This window comes from Equus quagga, chromosome 5, assembly GCF_021613505.1.
Source record: "Equus quagga isolate Etosha38 chromosome 5, UCLA_HA_Equagga_1.0, whole genome shotgun sequence".
In the NCBI taxonomy this organism is placed as follows: Eukaryota; Metazoa; Chordata; class Mammalia; order Perissodactyla; family Equidae; genus Equus; species Equus quagga.
In genome coordinates this window covers 60,531,824-60,555,232 of record NC_060271.1, presented here as the reverse complement: position 1 = coordinate 60,555,232, position 23,409 = coordinate 60,531,824, and the positions used below count along the sequence as shown (strand labels likewise).

The 23,409-nt window shown below is 46.3% G+C and overlaps 1 protein-coding gene and 1 pseudogene across 1 annotated transcript; one reads left to right on the top strand and one right to left on the bottom strand.

Annotated features, from left to right (window-relative positions):
- Nucleotides 1-10,870: 10,870 nt before the first annotated feature.
- Nucleotides 10,871-11,356, bottom strand: LOC124239622 (60S ribosomal protein L21-like; annotated as a pseudogene).
- Nucleotides 11,357-13,818: 2,462 nt separating this feature from the next.
- On the top strand, nucleotides 13,819-23,328 carry LOC124240207 (fumarylacetoacetate hydrolase domain-containing protein 2A). The gene is made up of 8 exons (XM_046663029.1): nucleotides 13,819-13,951; nucleotides 16,539-16,786; nucleotides 17,931-18,147; nucleotides 21,110-21,169; nucleotides 21,374-21,536; nucleotides 22,649-22,757; nucleotides 22,868-22,955; nucleotides 23,095-23,328. Exons 2-8 carry the CDS (start codon nucleotides 16,545-16,547, stop codon nucleotides 23,155-23,157), a joined length of 942 nt encoding a protein of 313 aa, XP_046518985.1. The 5' UTR covers nucleotides 13,819-13,951; nucleotides 16,539-16,544; the 3' UTR covers nucleotides 23,158-23,328.
- The last annotated feature ends 81 nt before the right edge of the window (nucleotides 23,329-23,409 follow it).

Here is a 23,409-nt window from a genome sequence, read left to right as displayed (position 1 = left end):
GGGCCCTGAAGGAAGAGGGGCCAAGGCCAACCTTCCCCCTGCTGCCTCCCCTGCCAGCCTGTGGGCACCTTGCAAGCGGAAGCCATGGCGTTCACCCCTGGGGCCCCGGGACTGGCACAGTGGCTGGACATGGGGGAGGGAGTGGTCAGTAATGCTGTGGAACTGAAGTTTGTAGGGAAGGAGGTCACTGCCGTGGGAGAGGACAGCCAGGGTATGCTGGGGGTCAGGGCCCTGAGCCTGCGGGTCATGGGGCCAGCTCTTGGGCGTCACTGGAGTCAATGTCTCTTTGAAACTTCTCCTCGGCATGCACTGTAGGGCCCCTCTGCCTGAGCACCCACCCGCCCCGAGCCCAGCCCCTCTTTCATCCGCTTTCCCCTCCTGAGCAGTTCTGGCTGCGCCCCGACCCCAGGAGGACAGCAGATGAAGCCAGCCACTGCTTTTTCCCAGTTTCGAAAAATCACCAAATAGAGTAAAACTTCCAGAAACTAAAAATAAGGCAAAGCCATCAGTCAGTCCCCAACAGCCAACTGCCAGCCAACCAGGATTGCGAAATCCTCAGGTTCTCAGCTTTGTTGACAAACTCCTCAGCCGTGAGTGGAACTTTGTCCTCAGCAGAGCAAAGGGGCCCAGAAGGGAGGACACCCTGATCTCGGACTTATGCCCCTGACCCAGGCCCTGTCCCCCATGTGTGGGGAACAGGCATCAAGACACTGATGTGGAGGTATCTTCCTTCCAGCTCCTGTCCACCCCGGTCCCCCAGCCCATTGCTTCCTCATTCACTCACTCACCAAAAACAACAACAACTGTTGTACACCCAGCACTGTGCCAGCGTCTGGGGATAAAATGGTAGAGTATTTGCAAACTCTTCCTTGGTGCAGACTTTAATAATTTTTTGGAGATAAGACAGTAATAGAATAAATCACAGAAAAGAGTGTAAATTTACAACCAGTGCCACAGCCATGAAGGTGAGGCCCACGGTTCCGTGAGAACGTTTGGACAGGCCACGTGACCTCAGGAGGCTCCCCAGGAGAACCTGAAGGACGAGTAGGAGTGAGCCAGGTAAAGGGCTGTGGGGTGGAAGGGAGACAGCGCTGCCCAGAATCAGGGGCTGGGTTGATGGGGTTGGAGCTAGGAATCCTGGGCGCAAATGCAGGTGAAATGGGTTGGTCGGCAGGGCAGAGCAGCAGGTAGGGGCAAGGTCCTCAGAAGATTTTGGTCTAATCCTGAGAGCAGCAGGAAGCCACTGACAAGTTATGTCAAACTGGTGTTTTGAAAATCTCCCTCTGGCTGAAACGTGGACATCAAATTGGAGGGGACCGGAGTGGATGCCGGGAAACCAGCAAGGAGGCTGTTGTGGTCTGCAGAACAGTCACTGGTTATTATCACATCTCACGGTGATTCTTGTTCAAGGTCTTTCATGCACTTGCAACCAGATGATGGCTGGGGTAGGAGTCATGTGGAAATTGAAGTTTATGGCAAATACAGATGCTCTATGGAGCCTCCGGAACGCGCCGATAGGAGCATCCTCGCAGCGCAGACTCGAGGACTGTGGAGCACGTCTGTCCCCTCTTCTGTAGGTAACTCCTCTCCTTTGGAGAACAGCTCCAGCTTGCTGCTGGGCTCCGTCAGAGACCAGGCACCAAACCATGGGATGTCAGGTGGCCGTGCGGCCTGAGCCACCCAGAACAATCTGGGTGTTGTCGGGCCCTCCTGGTCATAAGGTTGGACGTGTGCAGCAGCAATCTGCCATCACATGGGCCGAGCCCGGGCAGGTGTGGAAGCTTTAGCTGAGTTGCAGGAGCAGGTGGCTCAGGTTCCTTTGACACCAACTCCAGTCGCATTGCCACCTCTTCCCCAACCCATGCCTGGGGCTTCCTGGGATGTTCTTTAGGATCAGTTCACTGAGGATGAAAACACTCAAGCGTGGTTTACAGATGGGTCTGCATGATATAATGCTGATACCGCCCCAAAGTTATAAGCTGCCGCCTGACCTCTCACTCAGGGATGGCCCTGAAGGTCAGTGGTAAAGAAAACTCCTCCCTGTGGACAGGACTTCGGGCAGCATATTTGATTTTCTGGAGTGAGAGATGGCCAGAAGAATGAATCTACGTTGACGCAGCATCAGTTGTTAATGGTTTGGCTGCATCGTCAAGGACTTGGAAGGAACAGGGATGGAAGGTCGGTGTATTAGTTAGAGACGTGATCAACATGATAGACAGATAGGTAGGTAGATAGACAGACAGACAGACAGACAGATAGATAGATAGATAGATAGATAGATAGATAGATAGATAGATATTTATCTTCAGGAATTGGCCCACGTGATTGTGGAGGCTTGTGTGTCCAAAATCTGACAGGGTAGGCCAGCAAGCTGGAAAACTGGGAGGAGTTGCAGTGTGAGTCGAAAGGCAGTCTTTGGCAAAATTCCTTCTTGCTCAGGGAAGGTCAGTTCCTGTTCTATTTAGGCCTTCAACCAGTTAAACAAGGCCCATCCCCCTTACGGAAGGCAAGCTGCTTTACTCAAAATCTATCAGTTTAAATGTTAATCCCATCTGAAAACCATTCTCACGAAACATCCAGAATAATGTTTGACCAAATATCTGGGCACCGTGGCCAAGCCAAGTTAACACACAAAATGAACCATCACAGTTGGTGACAAGAAAGTCTGGAGAAAAGGTATGTGGATGGACCTCTCCGGACAGATGCAGACTGTGAAGATATTGATGTGCATGTGAATGCCCAAGAAAAGGCATCCACTGCAGAGGAGACACTTCATGATCAGGTGGACAAAATAACATACTCTGTGGATGTCAGCCAGCCTCTCTCCCCGCCCACCCCAATGCTTGCTCAACGGGCCCATGAACAAAGTGACCAGCTGGCAGGAATGGCATCTACATGGTCTCAGCGATGTGGACTCCCCCTTACCAAGGCTGACCTGGCTAACATGACTGCTAAGTGCCTCGTCTGCCAAAAGCAGAGACCAATATCAAATTCCTGATATGGCACCATGCCCAGTGGGCACCAGCCAGCCGTCTGGTGGCAGGTTGACTACACTGGACCTCCTCCATCTTGGAAGGGGCAGAGATTTGCAGCAAAGTTTAATGAAAAATCCAGCAATAAAAAAGGTTAATGAAAATAGTAAAGGTTAATGAAAAACTACCGTAACCAAAAAAGGCAGGACGACTGAGGGCTCAAACCTTTCAGGAAGGAAAGTTGAGGTCGCTCCTCTAGGTGAAGAACCCCTACCAGCTGAGATTCTAGTTGAGGGCAGAGGAAATACGGAATGTGCAGTGAAAGAAGCAAGCCATCAGTATCAACCATGGCCTTCCAACCAATTACAGAGAGGTCAACTGTGATAGCTCCCTGTACTTTCTATTTGACTGTTACCCTTGGAGGTGCTCACCATTTGCTTCTCTCTGCTTCCCAATTTTACTTTAGACACAAGTTGTCAGAATGTAATTTTACATTTTAAGCAAGAGAATATTCAAGGAGACTGTTACTGAATTTGAGGAGCAATTAATATAGCCAGTGATGGATACCATGACTCCTGGGGAAAGGGTGAGAACTTCGTCACTGGTACGAAGGATGCTTCACATTGTTAGAAAGAGAGAGTCGTTTTGTTGCTGTACGGAGTTCAGATGTGTGTAAACGGGTGCACACGGAAGCAGAGAGGTCAAGGAGGTGGACTGGGCCAGTTATCTGTTTATTGCCTCTCAGCTCCAGATTCACCTTTTTTGCAGCTCTGTGAAAATGGCCCCAGGCCCTTTAAATATTTTTTCCTTGCCAGCTGACACTGGAGGGCACTGGAGCGACACCCTAGGAGGAAAGGATTTGCTTCCTGGGTTTCAGTGTTCCCACTGGGCGGGCTCCCGCAGCACAGGCAGCTCCTCCAGCACCATCCTCCTGTGTTACACGCGGCTTCCCCAGGGCCCACCTCCCGCAGCGTGTCAGCTCGTTCCTGCACCAGGCTCCTGCTGCATTCTCCACCTCCAGTGCCTGCTGCCGGCAGCACCAGTGGCAGCAACTCCCTGGCACCTGCTCCCTCAGGAGGTGCTGTAACAGAGTGCCTCCAGTAGCCCAGAGGGTGGACCCCGGGTGAGCTCCAGGTTTCCAGCAGATTTCACCAGCGCAGCTCTACAACATCTCAGCCATCCCAGCAAGGGCTGCATCTCAGCCCTGGGGGCCTCCTTCCTTGGGTTCTAAGAGTATGGCTTCTCCTTCTATCTGATCATTTTATATTCTTTAGAATTCTCCTTACTCCTACCAGCCAATCCCTCATGACTCCAATCCCCGGTTAATACTTTCTTAAATTAAACTTAGTCTGTTCAAATTACTACGTGATTTCTTTCCTGATTGGACCCAGACTGATACACTGTCCCAAGAGAGAGCCAGGAAGAAGCTGTATCACCATTTATTACCTAGCTGGTTTGGGCCGAGTTGTGTCCCCCCCCCAATTTTTATGTTAAAGTCCCAACCCCTAGTACCTCAGAATATAATTGTATTTGGGGATAGGGCTTGTAAAAAGGAAATTAAGTTACAATGAGGCTATTAGGGTGGGCCCTCATATGACTGGTGTCCCCGAGACAGGAGCTAGTCTAATGAGATAGGGTCATCTACAAGGCCCCTGGCCTAACAAGAAAAGGCCCCTAACCATTGGGCAAGCTAGGAGAATCAGAGACCACCAGGATCCACATTCCACAGAATCAGGACTTTCCCAGGCTTACACATGTGCTCTAGCACCCAGGAGTCCACTGAAGGTGACCCTAGCCCCATTATCATAGTAAAAATCACACCCAGGGGTGGAGAGCTTACATGCTAATGAAACATGCAATGGTGGCATGTCGAACAATATTGCAAGCGCAAGGAAAACCTCACCTCTACATGCCATGACAAGGCACTCTCCCCGAGCCTTTGCCTAATAAAAGCCCCACAGTCCTGCTCCCTAATGAGGCAATCACCTGCACCTTTCCTTTCTGGACTGGCTCCCTTGTGCCTCCCTTGTGCACGAGCTAATAAACTTTCACTTTTCTATTTCCATTTGTCATCTCTCTTGATTTCTATCCTGGGGGACAACAAGAACCCAATGCACTGGTAACATCCTCATAAGAAGGGGAAATTTGCACAGACACCAGGGGTGCATGCACAGAGTGACAACCATGTGAAGAGGCAGCAGGAGGGTGGCCATCAGCAACCCAAGCAAAGAGACCTCAGAAGAGCCCAAGCTGCCAACACCTTGATTCAGACTCCCCGCCTCCAGAACTGAGAAAATAAATTTCTGTTGTTTAAACGATCTGGTCTTATGGCAGCCTAAGCAGACGAACACACTAGCCTTGGAAGTCATGCAGGGTCATCCACTACACTCTATTTATTAGAAGGGAGTCATTAAGTTCAGCCCACAGTAAAGGAGGTGGAAATTAGACGCCACTTGTTGATGGAAGGAATGTCAAAGAGTTTGTGGACATGCTCTAAAATCGTCACAGAGGCATAGCAGGAGAACGGCCAGGCAGAACATAATAGCGGCTTGGCCTGGGATGGTGGGAATTCTAACTATTCAGAAGATTTGGGGAGATAAGTCTGCTAGGATGTGAAGATAGGTTGGAACTGGGAGTGGAAGTGAGGGAGGGGCAAAGACTGAATTCTGCTCTGGGAGCTGCCCTGCTGGATGGATGGTCATGATATCCCCTAAGATAGAGAAGAAAACCATATTTTATGTGGAAAAATCATGAATTCAGTCTCAGACATGTTGAGTTTGTGGTAGCTTTGAGACATCAAATGGAGATGTCCAACAGACAGTTGGGTGTATGGAGATATACACATATGAGACTTCCTTCTGTAGGTGATAGTTAAGCCATCAAGCATGAAAAAGATTGCTTAGGGATCCTACTGAGTGAGAGGAGGAGCCATAAGGACCACGCTTGAGAGATGCCAACATTTATAGGTTGGAATGGAGAAGGGTGAGTCTGAAAAAGGAACTGAGATTGAAGAGGAAATTTGAGAAAGCATGGTATGACAGAAGGTTTATCAGTTCAGACTATGTATGGCTGCAAGTAACAGGGGTTCAAAATAGCAGTGGCTTAAAAAAAGATTATTTTTCTCGTGCATAAAAACCAAAATGCCCATATGTGACCCTTAGCAACCATTAATCTGTTCTCCATCTCTGAAATTTTGAGATGTCATATAAATGGTATCATACAAAATATGACCTTTTGAGACCAGCCTTTTTCACTCAGTATAATGCCCTTGAAATTCATCCAAGTTATTGAGTATATCCAAAGTTGGTTCCTTTTTATTGAGAAGTAGCCTTCCTTGATATGGATATACCACATTTTATTTAACCATTCACCTATTGTAAAAAAAAAAATTTGGTTATTCTCATGTTTTTAGCTATTACAAATGAAACTGCTATGAACAGTCATGTACAGGGTTTCATTTCTCTGGGATAAATGCCCAAGAGTACAATTGTTGGGCCATATGGTAAGTGCATGTTTAGTTTTTTAACAAATAGTCAAACTGCCTTCTAGAGTGGCTACAGCATTTCACCTTCCCACCAGCAATGTAGGAGAGATGCGGTTATCTACATCCTCTCCAGCATGTGGTACTGTCTCCATTGTTATTTTAGCTGTTCTAATAATTGTGCAGTGATATCTCATCATGGTCTTCATTTGCATCCCCCTAATCTCTAGTGACACTAATCATCTTTACATGTGATCACATGCCATCTGTGTAACTTCTTCAGTGAAACATCTCTTCACATCATTTGCCCATTTTCTAATTAGATTGCTGTTTCTCTGTTCATTTTTGAGAGTTAATTATATATCCTAGATACAAGTTCTTTGTCAGAGTAATTTGCAAATATTTTCTCCCAGTCTATAGCTCGTTCTTTCATCCTCTTAACATCCTTTTGCAGAGCAAAAGTTTTTAATTTTGATGAAGTACACTTCAATGATTTTTTTCTTTTATTATACTTTTGGTGTAACGTCTAAGAACATTTTACCAAGCCATAAATCTCAAAGATTTTTTATATTTTGTTCTAAAAGTTTGATAACTTTACATTTTAAATTTAATTCTAGGGTCCATTTTGAGTTAAATTTGTATAATATATGAAGTTTAGGTCAAGGTTCTTTTAAGTGATGGATATTTAACTGCTCCAGCACTATTTGTTGAAAGGACTATCCTTCCTCCATTGAATTCCTTTTGTATCTTTCTCAAAAACAAGTTGGGTATATTTGTGTGGGTCCATTTCTGGGTTCTCTTTTCTGTTCCATTGATCTGTCTAACCCTCTGCTAATACCACACAATCTTGATTACTGTAACTACATAAGCCTTGAAATCGGGTAGGCTGATTACTCTCATTTTATTCTTCTTTTGTGAAATTATTTTAGCTATTCTGGTGCTTCTACCATTCAATGTAAATTTTAGAATACTCTTATCTATATGCACAAAAAATCTTGCTGGGATTTTGGTATGAATTGTTAAACCTGTATATCAGTCTGTGGAGAATTAACATCTTTACTATGTTGAGTCTTCCAGTCTATGAACATGGTATGTCTCATTATTTGTTTGATCTTTTATTTCTTTCATCAGTGTTTTGTAATTTTTAGCATACAAGTCCTGCATACATTTTGTTAGATTTGCACCTAAGTATTCATTTTTATTTGAGCAAATGGTATTGTATTTTTAATTTCAGGATGCACATTTTCATTGTTAGTGTATAGAAATATAGTTGATTTTTGTATGTTGATCTGTATTCTGTAACCTTGTTGAACTCACTTATTCTTCCCAGGAGTATTGTTTCGTTTTGTTTTTGTAGAATCCTTGGAATTTTCTATGAAGACAATCATGTCATCTGCAAATAGGGATACGCCTATTTCTTCCTTTCCAATGTATATGCTTTTTATTTCCTTTCATTGCCTTATTGCACCAGCTAGAACTTCCAGTACTAGGATGAATAAGAGTGGTGGGAACAGACATTTTTGTCTTGTTCCCAACCTTAGGTGGAAAGCATTCCGTTTTTCACCATTAACTATAATGTTAACTGTAGGCTTTTTGGTAAATGCTCTTTATCAAGTTGAGAAAATTCCCCTTTATCCTTAGTTCTCTGAGACTTTTTATCATGAACAGGTGTTGAATTTTGTCAGATTTTTTCCTACATTAATTGATACGACATAGTGGGTTTTTTTTTTTTTAGCCTATTAATATGGTGAACTACATGGACTAATTTTTGGATATTAGCTTTGCATTCCTGGGATAAACACCATTTGGTCATGGTGGAGAATTATTTTTATATTGCTGATTTATACTTACCAGTATTTTGTTAGGGCTTTTTATACCTATATTCATGAGCAATATTGGTCTGTGGTTTCCTTTTTGTACTATCCTTGTCTCTTTTTTGTATCAGGCTATCTAACCTTCATAAAATGAATTGAGACATGTTTCTTCCTCTTCTGTTCTCTGGAATAGATTATGTAGAATTGGTGTTCATTCTTCTTTAAACATTTGATAGAATTCTCCAGTGAAACCATCTAAGAGTGGATATTTCTTTTTCAAGAGTTTTTAAATTACAAATTCGATTTCCTTAATAGATATAGTGTTATTCAAATTATCTATTTCATATTGGGCAAATTCTGATTGTCTGAACTTTTGAGGAATAGGTCCATTTCACCAAAGTTGTCAAATATGTTTGTGTAGATTTGTTCATATATCCTCTTATTATCTTTTTGATGCCTTCAGGGTCTGTAGTGATATCACCTGTTTTCATTCTTGATATTGGTAATATGTGTTTTCTTCCCTTTTCCTTTATCATTCTTGGTAGAAGCTTGTCATTGCATTGATCTATTCAAAGCACCAGCTTTTTGTTTCATTGATTTTTCTCTATTATTTTTCTGGTTTCAATTTCATTGAAATTTTCATTTATTTTTTGCTCTTAACTTTATTATTTTTTTCTTCTGCTTGCTTTGGGTTTATTTATCTCTCCTTTTCCTAGGAGCTACAGGCAGCTAAGCTTATTGATTTAAGAATTTTCTTCCTTTCTAAAGTAAGAATTTAGTGCTGTAAATTTCCTTCTGAGCACTGTCTTAGCTGCATCCCACAAATTTTGGTGTGTTATTTTTCATTTTTATTAAGCTTAATGTATTTCTTATTTTCCTTGAGACTTTATCTTACACTCGTGGATTGTTTAGAAGTGTGCTTTTTAGTTTCCAAGTGTTTAAAATTTTTTCCACTTATATTTCTGTTATTGATTTCTAGTTTGGTTCCATTTGCTCAAAGAACACACTCTGTATGAGTTCAATTCTTTTAATTTGTTCACATCTGTTTTATGGCTCAGAATATGGTCTATCTTGGCAAACGCTCCATGGGCACTTGAAAAGGATATGTATTTTGCTATTGTTGGATGAAGTGTTCTCTAAATGTTGATCAGCTGCTGTTGGTTGATTGTGCTGTTGAGTTGTTCTATATCCTTTCTGATTTGCTGTCTAGTTGAGAAAGGGATGTTGAAGTTTCCAGCCATAATTGTGGATTTGTCTGTTTCTCCTTTCAGTTCTGTCAGTCTTTATTTCACATATTACACACCCCTGCTGTTTGTACTTACACATTTCTGATTGCTATGTCTTCTTAGTGGACTGACTCTTTATCCTTATGTAACGGCCCTCTCTGTCATTGGTAGTTTTCTTTGCTCTGAAGTCTATGTCACTCAAATTATTATAGCCACTCTTGATTTCTTTTGGTTAATGTTTTCATGGTATATCTCTTCCCCCTTTTACTGTCAGCCTACACTGTTATATTTGTTGTGAGTTTTTTGTAGACACCATAGAGACAGCATGTTTTTGTTTTGTTTTGTTTTGTTTTGTTTGAGGAAGAGCAGCCCTGAGCTAACTACTGCCAATCCTCCTCTTTTTGCTGAGGAAGACTGGCCCTGAACTAACATCCATGCCCATCTTCCTCTACTTTATACGTGGGACACCTACCACAGCATGGTGTGCCAAGCAGTGCCATGTCTGCATCTGGGATCCAAACCGGTGAACCCTGGGCTGCCAAAGTGGAAAGTGCACACTTAACTGCTGCGCCACTGGACTGGCCCCAGCATGTTTTCTTTTTTATCCACTCTGACAATCTCTGCCTTTTAACTGGTATATTTAGACCATTTAATATAATTAATATAATTATTCAATCTAATTTAACTTTTTATTACATTTAACATATAATACATTTACACTTAATGTAATTATTTAATTATGACTATATTAAGGCTTAAATCTACCACTTTATTTTTTTGTTTTCTGTTTATTTTCTTTGTTCTTGTTTCGCTTTCTTTTCCTGCCTTCCCATGAGCTACATGAACATTTTTTAGAATTCCATTTTGACTTATGTCCAGTGGTCTTGAGCTTAACTTTGTATCAATTTTTAGTGGTTTCTTTAGATATTACATTATATATACATAACTTATCACAGTCAATTGGGGTAGACTTTCTACCAGTTCAAGTAAAGCATATAAACCTTCCCTCCCTTTACACCCCCCCATTTATAATATAATTGTCTTAAATATTTGCTCTATATACATTGAGAACCACATCGGGCAGCGTTACCTTTGCTTCAATTGTCAAACATAATTTAGAAAACTCGAGGACAGTCTCTTGTATTTCCCCGTATTTTTACTATATCCCTCTTTCTTTTTTCCCCACAGCTCACCAATGATCTTTTCATCATGTTTAAATTATTTTTTACTCTGTGTTTCATTTTGGATAGCTCCTAGTGGTATGTTTTCTTTTTTAAGTTTGCTTTAAATGCTTCTTTGGTGAGGGGACCCTACACCTCTACTCTATTGAGAGAAGCAGTTTTACAGTCTAGAGGCGTTTCATATTTTTTACATCTCTTATTCACAGGGAATGAGTTCCAGCAGCTCAGGCTCCTTCCCATTGGTTCTCACAAATGGAGAACCAATTTCTCCATTTCTCCGGGTGGAGGAGGCTGGTGCTTCAGCTGAAACCAAGTACCTTTCTCTTTGGCTTCCTTCTTTTCCTGATCATTTCCTTCACATGTTTCAGGAAGTTTTCTCGGCTCTTAAAGTGCTTAATATGCTCATATGTACATTTAGGCCTTTGGTGAGAATCTTGCTCTTAACTTGTTTGTTTACAACAATGCCAACAGCATGCCATGTAACATTGTAGACTCTTCCAGTTTTGCCACGGTAACACTTGCGGGGCATTCCTTTTTGAACAGTGCCCATTTCTTTGATGCCTACAAGATCACCTTTCTTGTAGATTTGCATGTTTGTGGCCAAAGGGACAACTTCATGTTTTCCAAAAGGTCTAGAGAACATATAGTGGGGAACTCTCTTCTTTCCCTTTGTGTTGGTCATTTTGGCAAATGATGAGAAGATAGACCTTCCGGCCGAACAGCTAGTGCTATGTTTTCAAATTCACTAGTCGTTTCTTCTGCACAATTGAGTCTGCCATTAATCCACCTAGTGCATTTTTTATCTCAGGCATTGTAGTTTACATCAATAGAAGTTTGATTTGGGTCTTTTTAAAGTATCTTCCATGTCTCTAGTTAACTTTTGAACATACGGAGTACAGTTAATAATAATTGTTCTAATGTCCTTGTCGGTTAATTCTAACATCTTTCAGTTCTGAGTTGGATTAAACTGCTTGATTATTCTCATTATGGGTCACGTTTTCCTGCTTCTTTCCAAGCCTGGGTAATCTTTGATTAGATAGCAGATCATTTGTACCTTGTGGGTGCTGATTATTTTGTTTCTATAAACATTACTGAGCTTGGTCTGTGACGTAGTTAAGTTACTTGGAGGCAGTTTGATTCTTTTGGGTCTTGATTTTTGATTCATCAGGCAGGACTGGAACACTGCTTGCGAAGAGGCACTGTTCCTGGCCTTGTGCAATCTCTTGGCACTCTTCCCTCTAATTTTTATGATGATTCTTTCCCTGGTCTCAGATAATTACCTCACAGGCATGCACTGCTCAGTACTCTGCTGAAGACTCAAGAAGAAACCTCTACAGAACTCTGAGCTCTCTGTCAGCCCATGTATCTTGACTCCAGTACTCTATCCTGCAAGCTCTAGCTTCCTTGGTCTCACTGGGCCCTCAGCTCCATTGCTGCAACTAATGGGAGATGCTGTGTCCACCTCAGTCCCCACTTACTGTGCCACAGCCTGCAAACTCTCTCAAAGCATTAAGCTGGGACAGCCATAGGGCCTGCCTCATTTGTTTCCTGTCTATCCAAGATCATTCTTCTTCATGCTTGAGGTCCAATTTCTTAAAAACCATCGTTTCATACACTTTATCTGAGTTTTTTGGTTGTCATGCAGGAGTGTAAATCCTGTCCCTGTTCCTCCATCTTGTCCAGAAGCAGAAGTCCTCCTCTCCTTGGCACATGGAAAGCGTGGCCCCCTGACCTCTGCCTAAGTTATATTTCCCTTACCCTGTTTCCCTTTAGTCTCTCTGGCTGCCCCTCTGGTGCTGCCCACCCTTACATAATATGTCTCCTGACTGGGGTTTACGCCAGGCTCTCTAGTCCATTCCCCCCGATCATACTCACTCCCACAGGTTCCATTTCTATTTCTATGCTGACCTCTACTTTCAAGCCAGTTTAGAGCCCCAAGTTCCACACTCATATCTCCAACTGCGCACTCTGCAGTGACTCTGGAATGTCCCACAGGCACATTAAATACAACCCATCCAAAACTGAGCTCACCATCCTCTCCCCAGACCTGCTGCCCTTCCAGAACCCGTGTCCATGGATGGCACTGCCATCTACCAGGCCGGAAACCTACGACTGGGCCTGCACCTCCTTCCCCCTCACTCCCACCTCCTGTCATCACTGAGGGCTGTCAGTTCTACCTCCTGAACATCTCTGGACTCACCATCTCCATCGCAAGCCAAGCCACCACGGCGCTCCCCAGCTGCACTCTTACCCAGACACCTTTCTTTGGAGGTGTGGCCAGAGTAAAACTACTCAACGCAAGTCTAACCATGGCACCCCCGGTGAGGACCTTCCAATGGCCTCCTGTGTGCTTAGATAAGGCTCCAACTCCTTCCTGGGACAAGTAAAGCCCCTGATGATCTGGTCCTTGATTAGGTCTGGGACCTCTTGCCCAGAGCCCCTTATGTGTCTTCATTTGCCAGATGCCTGGAAAGCTGGGTTGTAACCGCCTGATAATTAAACCACCTCTCCACGTTAGAACGCCTGCTCTCTGACGCTGGAGGTTATGCCTCCCACTACCCTGCCCTGTGCCCAACACACTGCATAGAAGACAGGGCTGCTAAGACTGGGTGTAAAAGGCTGGACTTGGGGTCAAGAATGCTGGTTCCACTACTCACTGCCTGAGTCATCTTGAGCAAAACACTTCCGGCCCCTGGTTCTCCATATATAAAATGGGTACAATCGTCCCTCCTCTCCTCAAGGATATGTTAAAACCAGAAGACAAAAAGATGTGTCTTTGTCTGCCAGCGCGCTATAATTTGGTTCCTTCCACCGCATTTGCCCAACAATCAGAACGGGGCCTGGCCTAGAAGGAGGGCCTGCCTGCCGCAGGTGAAGCGGGCGAGGCGCCCGGAGGGCACAACTTCAGGAGGCACGTTCTCTCAGGCTCGTCCCAGCGCAGGGCACCCTAAGAGAGAGCGCCTCCAAGAACTTTGCGCCTCGGGCGCCCGCGTCCTCCGCCGCGTGGACCCAGCCCAGAGCCCAAAGGTGCACTCGTGAGACGCCAGACCTCCAGCGCCGGACCCGCCCCCTCAGGACTTGGCTTCCGGGGCAGAACGAGGCGCCCTGCTATTGGCCGTCGTTCTGCAACGTCACCAGGGAGCGCCCGCCTCTGCCGACGTCTCGTTGAGAGGCGCCGCGCGGTGCCCTGTAGCTGTAGTTCTCCGGCAGCCTCTCCATCGTGATAGGAGCTCTTCGGCGCTCGCTGACCTTGGACCCCCGGACCGGCTGCCGCCAGGTAGGTTGAGTTCAGGCCAGGCCGGGAGGCGTCCCCGCGCCAGGCAGCGGGGCGCCGGGCCTCAGGCTCCCTCCAGGCCTCCAGCTGAGGGCAGGACTGGACCCAGGTTCCCACCCGCTCTGAAAACAGGGCAGGGCGGGCCCTGGGGAGCGCCCACTGAGTGCAGGGGACTAAGCTGGGCTCATAGGGAACCCGAGGGGCCGGCACAGGGTCCCAGGCGAGTGGATGGCGGGACGCCGTCCCAGGTACAAGCTCAGGTCTTTCAGGCTGCGATGCTTGTGCCGTTTTCGCCTCACGTCGCTGCTCTTTGCTTAAGGATCCTTTTTCAGAGGTGGATTGAGGTCGGGCTCTGTTACAGAAGCACCGGGGCCGCTTTCTGACCTTGGCAGGTGGCTTCTCTTCCTTACGCCTCAGTGTCCCCTTCTGTAAAATGGGGTGCACTACCTGTTGGACAGAATGAGAACCTGCTGGTGCCTGTCATGTGGAAAGGGCGGTTAGTGGAGCCTGGGGTTATCGTGGAGAGCAGATGACCAGCCTTATCCCTGAGGCAGCAGCTAGCAGGCGACCAAGCTTCCCTGAGCATGGCTAGGGGCAGACAGGGTGTCCAGGGCCTCTAGAGGATTTCCTACTTCTCACCACAGCCTTCTGGGCTAAAGTGTCCTGGGGGGGGGGGGGGGGGGAGTGGGCTGAAGCTGGATTATCTTGTTTGCACAACACCTGGTTTCTGAACTAAAAACTTCAATGTCACCTGGACTTGGATTGAAGTCTTTCCAGCTCTTTCCCCTTCTTGGGAATATGGGCGAATCCCTTAACCTCTCTAAGCCGTAACTTTTTCATCTGTAAAATGAGGCTAATGGTACCTACTTTCCACAATTGTCAAAATAATTAAACCAGACATTGTAGATAAGGCGATTAAAATGAGACCTGGCATTCACTGGGAGCAGTTACTGTTATTTTAGCATGTGGAGTGTCTGAGCACATGCACTTGGGCTTGAACAGCCTTTTGACAGTGTGATGATTGGGCTTGTGTTATGACAGGAGGGCAGGAGGCTTGAAGCCTGGTTTTTCTGGTCGGACTCATCTGCCAGCACAGTGGTTTACTATGGTTTACTAGTTTACTGAGAACTTTAACTGAACAAGACAGATGGAATGGTGGGGGTGAGGATCAGGCGTCTGGCACTACTTCCACATGCCTGAGCGAAAAGGGCTATTCTTAAAAGCAAGGAACCATGCAGGGGAGGGACTGTTTGGAATGGAGGCCAGACTTAGATTAGAAACAAAACAAGAGAACGGGGTTTGTCTTTGAGTAGAGCCTGGAACTCAAAACAGAACCTGAGCCCTGTTGATACCTTCTAGGTGATTTGAGGAAGGCACAGCCACACCTCCTGAGGTTGACAAGCACCAAGCTTTCCCAAGTAGTGAAGAGTCAAGCCTCTGCTTCTGGCATTTGCTCATTCAGTAGAGAGTAGCTGAGAGCCTTCTGTGTGCCAGGCACAGTGCTGGGCACTGTGGCCTCAGCAGTGAAAGAGACAGACATGGCCCCAGAACCCAGAGAAGAGACAGCCCAGGGATGCCTGTCAGGCCTAGGCCCTGCCCTTTGTCTGTCGCCTCTTCTCTCAGGCAGCCTGTGCTCCAGCAGGAGAAACTAAGTAATGTCTGTCTGGAGACGCAGGTGGGGGCTGCTCTTAGAATGCTGGGACAGCTAGGGGTTCTGGCTTGGTAATATCAGCGGTGAAAAGCATTTTAAGTAGGAGGGTAACAGGATCAAACTGGCATTTAAAAAATTGCTTGTGGCAACTGTGAATCCAGTTTCTCCAGTGTCACTTGCCCGTGCTGGGCCCTACTCTTGTCTAATTCCTAGTCCTGCTCGTTTTAGCCCAGCCCAGCTCAGCTCAGCATTCCTTCCTCAAGAAACTAGACAAAGGGGGCTGGCCCCGTGGCCGAGTGGTTAAGTTTGCGTGCTCCGCTGCAGGCGGCCCAGTGTTTCGTTGGTTCGAATCCTGGGCACGGACATGGCACTGCTCATCAAACCACGCTGAGGCAGCGTCCCACATGCCACAACTAGAAGGACCCACAACGAAGAATATACAACTATGTACCGGGGGGCTTTGGGGAGAAAAAGGAAAAAAATAAAATCTTAAAAAAAAACAAGAAACTAGACAAAGACAGGACCCTTGATGTCGCAGCAGTAGTCCCAATTGCTGAATCTTACTTATGGCATCAGTTGTTGACTTCGGCCTCTCCCGCAAGCAGGTTGGCAGAGCTGAGTAGGTCTGATTTGCCCAGGTACAGTGTAAGCTTTCAGAAAGCGCTGGTTGAAAGAACGCTGGAATCCTGGCACCCAGCTTAGTGCCTGGCATGAGATAGTCACTCCTCTAGAAACATTTCAGTACATGCGTTGAATTGAGCAAAAAGTCACCTCATAAAGTGTAACAGAGTGAAATAACATAAATCTGAAGCACTTCCCATGTGGTGTGCCAGGAATGGCTGATGGGGTGAAGGGCCTTGGGCACAGCTCAAGGAACTCTGGGGATCCTGATGATGGTTCCCAGCTCCCTGCCCCTAGGACCTGCTTTTTTCTCCACAGACTCTGATGCTGGTCTCTGGTGGAAGGAGATTGCTCACCGTTCTGCAGGCTCAGAGGTGGCCCTTTCAACAGTCCAGAGACATGAGACTGGTGCAGTTCCAGGCACCCCACCTGATGGGACCTCACCTGGGACTGGAGTCACAGGCTGGTGGCGGGGTCATCAACCTCAATGCCTTTGACCCCACACTGCCCAAGACGATGATAGAGTTCCTGGAGCAGGGAGAGGCCACGCTCTCAGTGGCGAGAAGGTAAATCAGCAGGCAGCATTGTCCTGCAGCGACTACCCTGTTCCCCCTCTCCCTCCTCCCGCCCCATCCCTGCCCTGGGAAACAGAATGGGCAGGGAGCTCTTTTGCAAGGGAGCAGAGTAACCCCACCGTTTCTTTGTCACCTCTTCTCTTAGTGAAGAGCCTTAGAAATCTTATGACAACATCCTCAGTTTACAGGGTGGAAAACTGAGGTCCAGGGAGGGTGATTATCCCAAGGCCACCCATTTAGTGGTGGAGCCAGAACTACTTCATCACACTGCCTTCCGCAGAGGATTAAGTTGCTGCCTCCCTGAGGAGGCTGCTACCTGGGGTCCTAAGAGGCATCTTGGGAAGCTGGGGGAGTGATTGGACTCTTGGCTCCTTAAAGAAGAGATGACTGCAAAGAGATTTTCTTAAAGATGGTTGTTGGGTTTGGGCTAGATTAGATAGGGACTTCCCTTAATCCAGAAGCCCTATGGAATCTGGTCTAAAGATGTCGATGAACAGTGAATTAAAAACCACTCTGAGATCATTTTCACCTGTTAAACTGGCAAAAATAGAAATCTTTGACAGCACACAGTGTTGGTAGGAGCATGTTTCCCCTACTGTCATGTTCTCTCAAGATAGGAAACTACTTCCCCATCTCTCATTAGGGAATTGGGTGTCTCTACACTACGGTAATACGCAGCTATAAGAAAAAAGAGGAAGCTATATACTATTATGGAGACGTCTTCAAAATAGATATGTATTTTTAAAAGCTGTATATGGTGTGCTGTCATTTGCATAAAAAGGGATGGGAAGAGCTGCACAGGACACAGTGGTTTCTCCAAGGCTGGAGCGGGGTGACTAGGAGAGGGGGTAAGAAGAAGGGCCTCCATTATTCCCATTTGCACCTTTTGAATTCAGTTACATGGATGTGTGTCACCTAATGGGGGAAAGGAAATGAGCACTGGATAAATAAACAGTGCTCTGATATCAGAGGGCAAGAGCTGGGCTTGATTTTCACACTGACCCTTTTCGTTGATAGATCTAGAAAATATATTTTAAATAGCAAAACTTGTAGCCGCTGCAGGATCTCCCCAGCATGCCCCAGGATTGCTGGCCTGCTCCCACACAGCCCCTCTCTCCTGCTCTGGTCTCTGTAGAGCCCTGGCTGCCCAATTACCAGTCCTACCACGGTCAGAGGTGACTTTCCTGGCCCCAGTCACGCGGCCAGACAAGGTGGTGTGTGTTGGCATGAATTATGTGGACCACTGCAAAGAACAGAACGTGCCCGTGCCCAAGGAGCCCATCATCTTCAGCAAGTTTGCCAGCTCCATTGTGGGGCCCTACGATGAGGTCGTCCTCCCACCCGAGAGCCAGGTCGGTGCCTCCCCACTGCCCTCCCTGGTCACTGGGGCCCATTACAGGGCACTCAGTGCTCAGCATCCAGCCAGAAGGAGCCACCTGTTGCTCAGTAGTGTATTAAATAGAAACTACAGGGGATTGTACAGTAATAAGACTGGCTTCAGGAAAAAAGAAATTAATAAGAAGAGAGACCTTTCCACTATTCCCATTTGAATTGCAAAAGTGCTGTACCTTCATTGTAGAAAATTAATAAAATGCAGCATGCATCTTCTAAGAATAAGGATAATGTCCCATGTGACCATAATATCATTATCACAACTAAGAAAATTAACATGAATAGTATCTAATATGTAGTCCAAATGAGAATATTCCCAGTTGTCCCCAAAGATGACCTTTTTTAAAAAATTTTTTTGAGGTCACAATAGTTTATAACATTGTCAAATTTCAGTTGTACGTTATTATTTGTCAGCCACCATATATACGTGCCCCTTTACCCCTTATGCCCACCCCCAGCCCCTTCCCCTCTGGTAACCAGTAATCTATTCTCTTTGGCCATGTGTTTGTTTATCTTCTCCATATGAGTGAAATCATGTGGTGTTTGTCCTTCTCTGTCAGGCTTATTTTGCTTAACATCATACCCTCAAGGTCTATCCATGCTGTTGCAAATGGGAAGATTTTGTCTTAATTTTTGAGGAAGATTAGCCCTGAGCTGACATCCGTGCCCATCTTCCTCTATTTTATGTGTGGGATGCCTGCCACAGCGTGGCTTGATAAGCAGTGCATAGGTCTGCACCCAGGATTCCAAGTGGCGAACCCTGGGCCGCCAAAGCGAAGTGTGCGAACTTAACTGCTATGCCACCCTGCCAGCCTCCAATTTGTCTTTTTTTATGGCTGAGTAATATTCTATTGTATATATATACCACACTCAAAGATGACTTTTAATTTGGGTACTGTTTTGTTTGGTTTTTTGTTTGTTGACCCAGGATCAATCAAGGCTGCACATTATATTTGGTTATGTCTCTTTAGTGGCTTTAATCTGAGACAGGGACCTACAGACTTCTTCTCAAAGGGCCAGTTAGTAAATATTCGGCTTTGAATGCCATATAGTGTCTGTTGCAACAACTCAACTTTGCCACTGCAGTCTGAAAGCAGCCATGGCTGATACATAAATGAATAAACATGGCTGTGTTCCAGGGAAACTTGATTTGATTTTCAAAAACAGGCAGAGAGCTCGATTCAACCCATAGGCGGGCCATAGTTTGCTGATCTCTGATCTCAAACAATCCCCCTGCCCTTTTCAGTCTTTCATGACACTGACTTATTGAAGAATCCAGGCAAGTTGTCTCATAGCATATCCTACACTCTGGATTTTTCTAGTTGTGTCCTCGTGATTAGATTCAGGTTAAACATTTTTGTCTGTACAGGTGTCTTAGTTCATTTGGGCTGCTGTAACAAAATACCACTGACTGAGTGGCTTATAAACAACAGAAATTTACTTCTCACAGTTCTGGAGGCTGAGAATTCCAAGATCAAGGCGCCAACAGATTTGGTGCCTGGTGAGGGGCCACTTCCTTGTTCACCACTGCTGTCAAATCACTGTTTCTTCACATGGCTAAAAGGGCAAGAGCTCTTTGGGTCTCTTTTATATGGCACTAATCCTATTCATGGAGGCTCTGCCCTCCTGACCTAATCACCTCCCAAAGGCCCCACATCCTAATAGCATAACATTGGGGGTTAGGTGTCAACATAGGAATTTTGGGGGGACACAAACATTCAGTCTTATAGCAATAGATGTTGTGTACCCACATTGCCTCCCATTGGGAGGCTCATGTCAGGTGGTCCTTGATCACTCAGTTTACTTACGTTCATAAGATCTCTCCAATGTAAAGGTGCATTTCACTGTGGTAATTAATAATCAATCTATAAGGGATTAGTTTGAGACCACATGACTGTCTTATTGCTGCAGTTTTTCATCCAGGGATCCTCTGGTCATCCTTACCAGAATCCATTATTGCGTTGGGGGTTAGAAAAGGTGATTTTTTATCATAACTTCTCTTATTATCTAGCATTCTGTGAAGAAAAGCTGCCTCCCTCCTTTTTTTTATCCCTGTCCCTTTAGTATCACTGTGAATTCCTGATTTTTATCTAATATGTTGTAATCTATCATTTACATTCTTTTTGATATTCAAGGTCTCACTTTGGCCGGTGAGGGGCTTCAAGTTGGCTCCCATCCTCTTCACTTTTTGAGCACTTCCTTGCTTTCTGGCAAAGATACTTCAGGCTCATCTTGTACTGTATTTTGGACCTGGAATTAGCCATTTCTCCCGAGGTACCCAGTTCTTTCTAGTGGGGAGCCATATTAGAGACCAAGAGACCGAGATCAGGTATCAGGTGTGCTCATAGCAACTCTGGTTGTCACCATTAGAAAGAGCAGCCAATTTGAAAGGCTAAATTGGATCTATTTTGTAGTTGTGCTTTGCTGATTATGGGAAATGCTGAGCATATTTTCATTTTTTGTGGCTGTTTCTTTTCTTTTTGTGAATTGTTTGTTTAAGGCTTTTGCCCACATTTATTTTGGTATGTTGATCCTTTTCTTATCATTTAAGTGAGTTAACACATTAAAGTAGGTGCCTGGCACATGGTAGGGTTAGCTATTATTACTTGCTATTTATCCTTTTTTGGAAGTATCAAGGGTCACTTCTAAACTCAGTCCCCCAGACTGGTGGTGCTCCTTTACACTCACAATGGGCAGCTGTGCCTGTATGCAGTGGTGCTGCTTGCCACTGCCCAAAGTCTATGGCTCTGCAAGTCACGCAGCCCCCGTTGTTCACTCCACTCTGGTTTGTGTTGATTATAAATGCGGGCCAGCGGCAACCCCCATGTTAGAGGCCCAGGCCCTGATGCACAACATGCAGCCCCTCAGCACAGGAAAGGGCCCCAGAGCCAGGCAGTTCACTGCCCCTTTCCCACTCTACAGGAGGTGGACTGGGAGGTGGAGCTGGCCGTGGTCATTGGAAAGAAAGGCAAGCACATCAAGGTGAGGTGGAAGGGGCAGTGCCAGTACTGGCACATTCCCTGGCATTGGGAAGTAGTTGGCACTACCTGCTTTGACACCTGCCTTGCCCCTCTCCTACCACCTTTGGCTAGCTCTGGCTACTAACATGGGATAAAGGCTTTGTTACAGGTTTTGGAGTCACTGTGATCTAACCTCCAATCTGGCCAAATCCCATACCCCCTATAGGCCACAGATGCCATGGCTCATGTGGCCGGCTTCACTGTGGCACATGACGTGAGTGCTCGTGACTGGCAAATGAAACGCAATGGAAAGCAGTGGCTCCTAGGAAAAACCTTTGACACCTTCTGTCCCCTGGGCCCTGCCTTGGTGACCAAGGACGGTGTAGCAGGTAGGTCTCTGAGAGCCCATGGACGACTCTCCCTGCTCTTGCACGGCTACATGAAAGTACAGAAAAAGCAGTGCTCAGGAAGTGGGAGTGTAGGGTGCAGCCTGATGCGGATTCCCCCTCCACCAGCTGCCTTCTGCTGATTCCTTAGAGAGCAAGTCTCTAAAGCTGGGCCACAAGTCCTCAGCAGGCCTTCTTCCACGTCCCCTCACCTCCTAAAGGACCACAGCCCCAGAGGTGGTAAACCTGCAGTTGTGAAGGGCATTACAAAGAATGGTGCTCCCCTGATGGGTAGGTCTAGCTCCGTCTAGCCACCACCATCTGGAAGAGTCTTTAAGTTGGAAGGAAGCAAAGCTGGCCCTTGCGCATCACACAGAATGGCTGTTAGAAAGCCCATTCATTTTCCACACTAAGGGAGCTGGAGAGCACCAACAGGACCTTGCCCAGCCAGTGTTACCAGGGCAGCACCAGCTACCTGCAGCAAGAGCACAGTGAGCCAGGAGGAAAGATGGCAGGTCAGAGGGCAGAGCACTGCCATTCAGGTGGGGGCCTGTCCAGGCGGTTAAGCCTCACACCACCTCATGCAGTAGTTGGTGAAGTTAAATTGTGTTCCACCTGCTCAAAGGGGTATATTTGTGAGTGTGTAAAACAAAAAAAGTTCAAAGAGCTGCTTAGCCAGGACACTATCGTGGGTAAGCTGTTCCCTGCCCGCATCAGGTGCTGGAGGCTTCATTGCCCCCGCTTGTGCAGTTACTCTGTTGTTTTATAGATGCCAAGTCATTTTTAGATGTCCATTTTTTAAGGCAAAAAACTGCCACTTTTCTCTCCCTCTGGAGGATCTGGGACACATTCCCTCCTTAAATCACCCAACTGACCACTGGCAGGTGCTCTGATAGGTGTGGATGCACACAGGCCTGCCAGTGTCCATACAGAAAGTTCCGGAGTAGGGAATGCTGAGTCTGAGCAAGCAGAGTGCCAAGAGCATATGCAGGGAGACCAGCAGACAGCCCTTTCACCTAGCAAGTCATGGGCCTCCCTGTGCTTTCATTTCTGAGTATAGGGGGAGGTTTGAGGAAAAACAGGGAGAACCCCAAGGTGTTGTTTTTGCATTTCAGATCCACACAACTTAAAGATCTGCTGCCGAGTGAACGGGGAGGTGGTCCAGAGCAGCAACACCAACCAGATGGTGTTTAAGACAGAAGAGCTGATAGCCTGGGTCTCCCAGTAAGTGGAATGCAGCCCTGCCCCACACACCTATCTGAGGCTGAGCTGAGCCCTCCATCCCTGGCTGTGGCCACCTCAGCCCCAGGTCTCACCTGGCCCTTTTGCCCCAGGTTCGTCACTCTCTACCCAGGGGACGTCATCCTGACGGGGACTCCCCCAGGTGTTGGTGTATTTAGGAAACCTCCTGTCTTTCTCAAGGTAGGTTGGCTAAAAGGAGGAAAGGGAGGACCCAGAAGGCCTGGCAGGCTTGGCTTAGACTTCAGAAATCCAGGCCTGTGTATGTGTAGATGTGTGTCAGACTAAAGGACTGACATCCTCATGGCCTGCTCTGTTGCAGAAAGGCGATGAAGTCCAGTGTGAGATTGAAGAACTAGGCGTCATCATCAACAAGGTGGTGTGATGGCTCCTGCCACAGGCCCTAGACTTAAGACGGGAGGTGGGTGCATCCATTCCCACTCAGCCCAGCACGGGAAGAGGCCCACTGCCAGCCATGGCCCCTCAAGCCTCCTCTTCCAGGTAGAGGGAGAGGAGATGGAGCTGTCCTCCTGAATAAACTCAGGCCAAAGCAGCAGCTTGGCTTCTGCTGTTTGTCTTCTTTTAGGGTGTGTTTCAAGGAGCAAGATAGAGCGTTCTCATGGCATGGGGAAGGAGA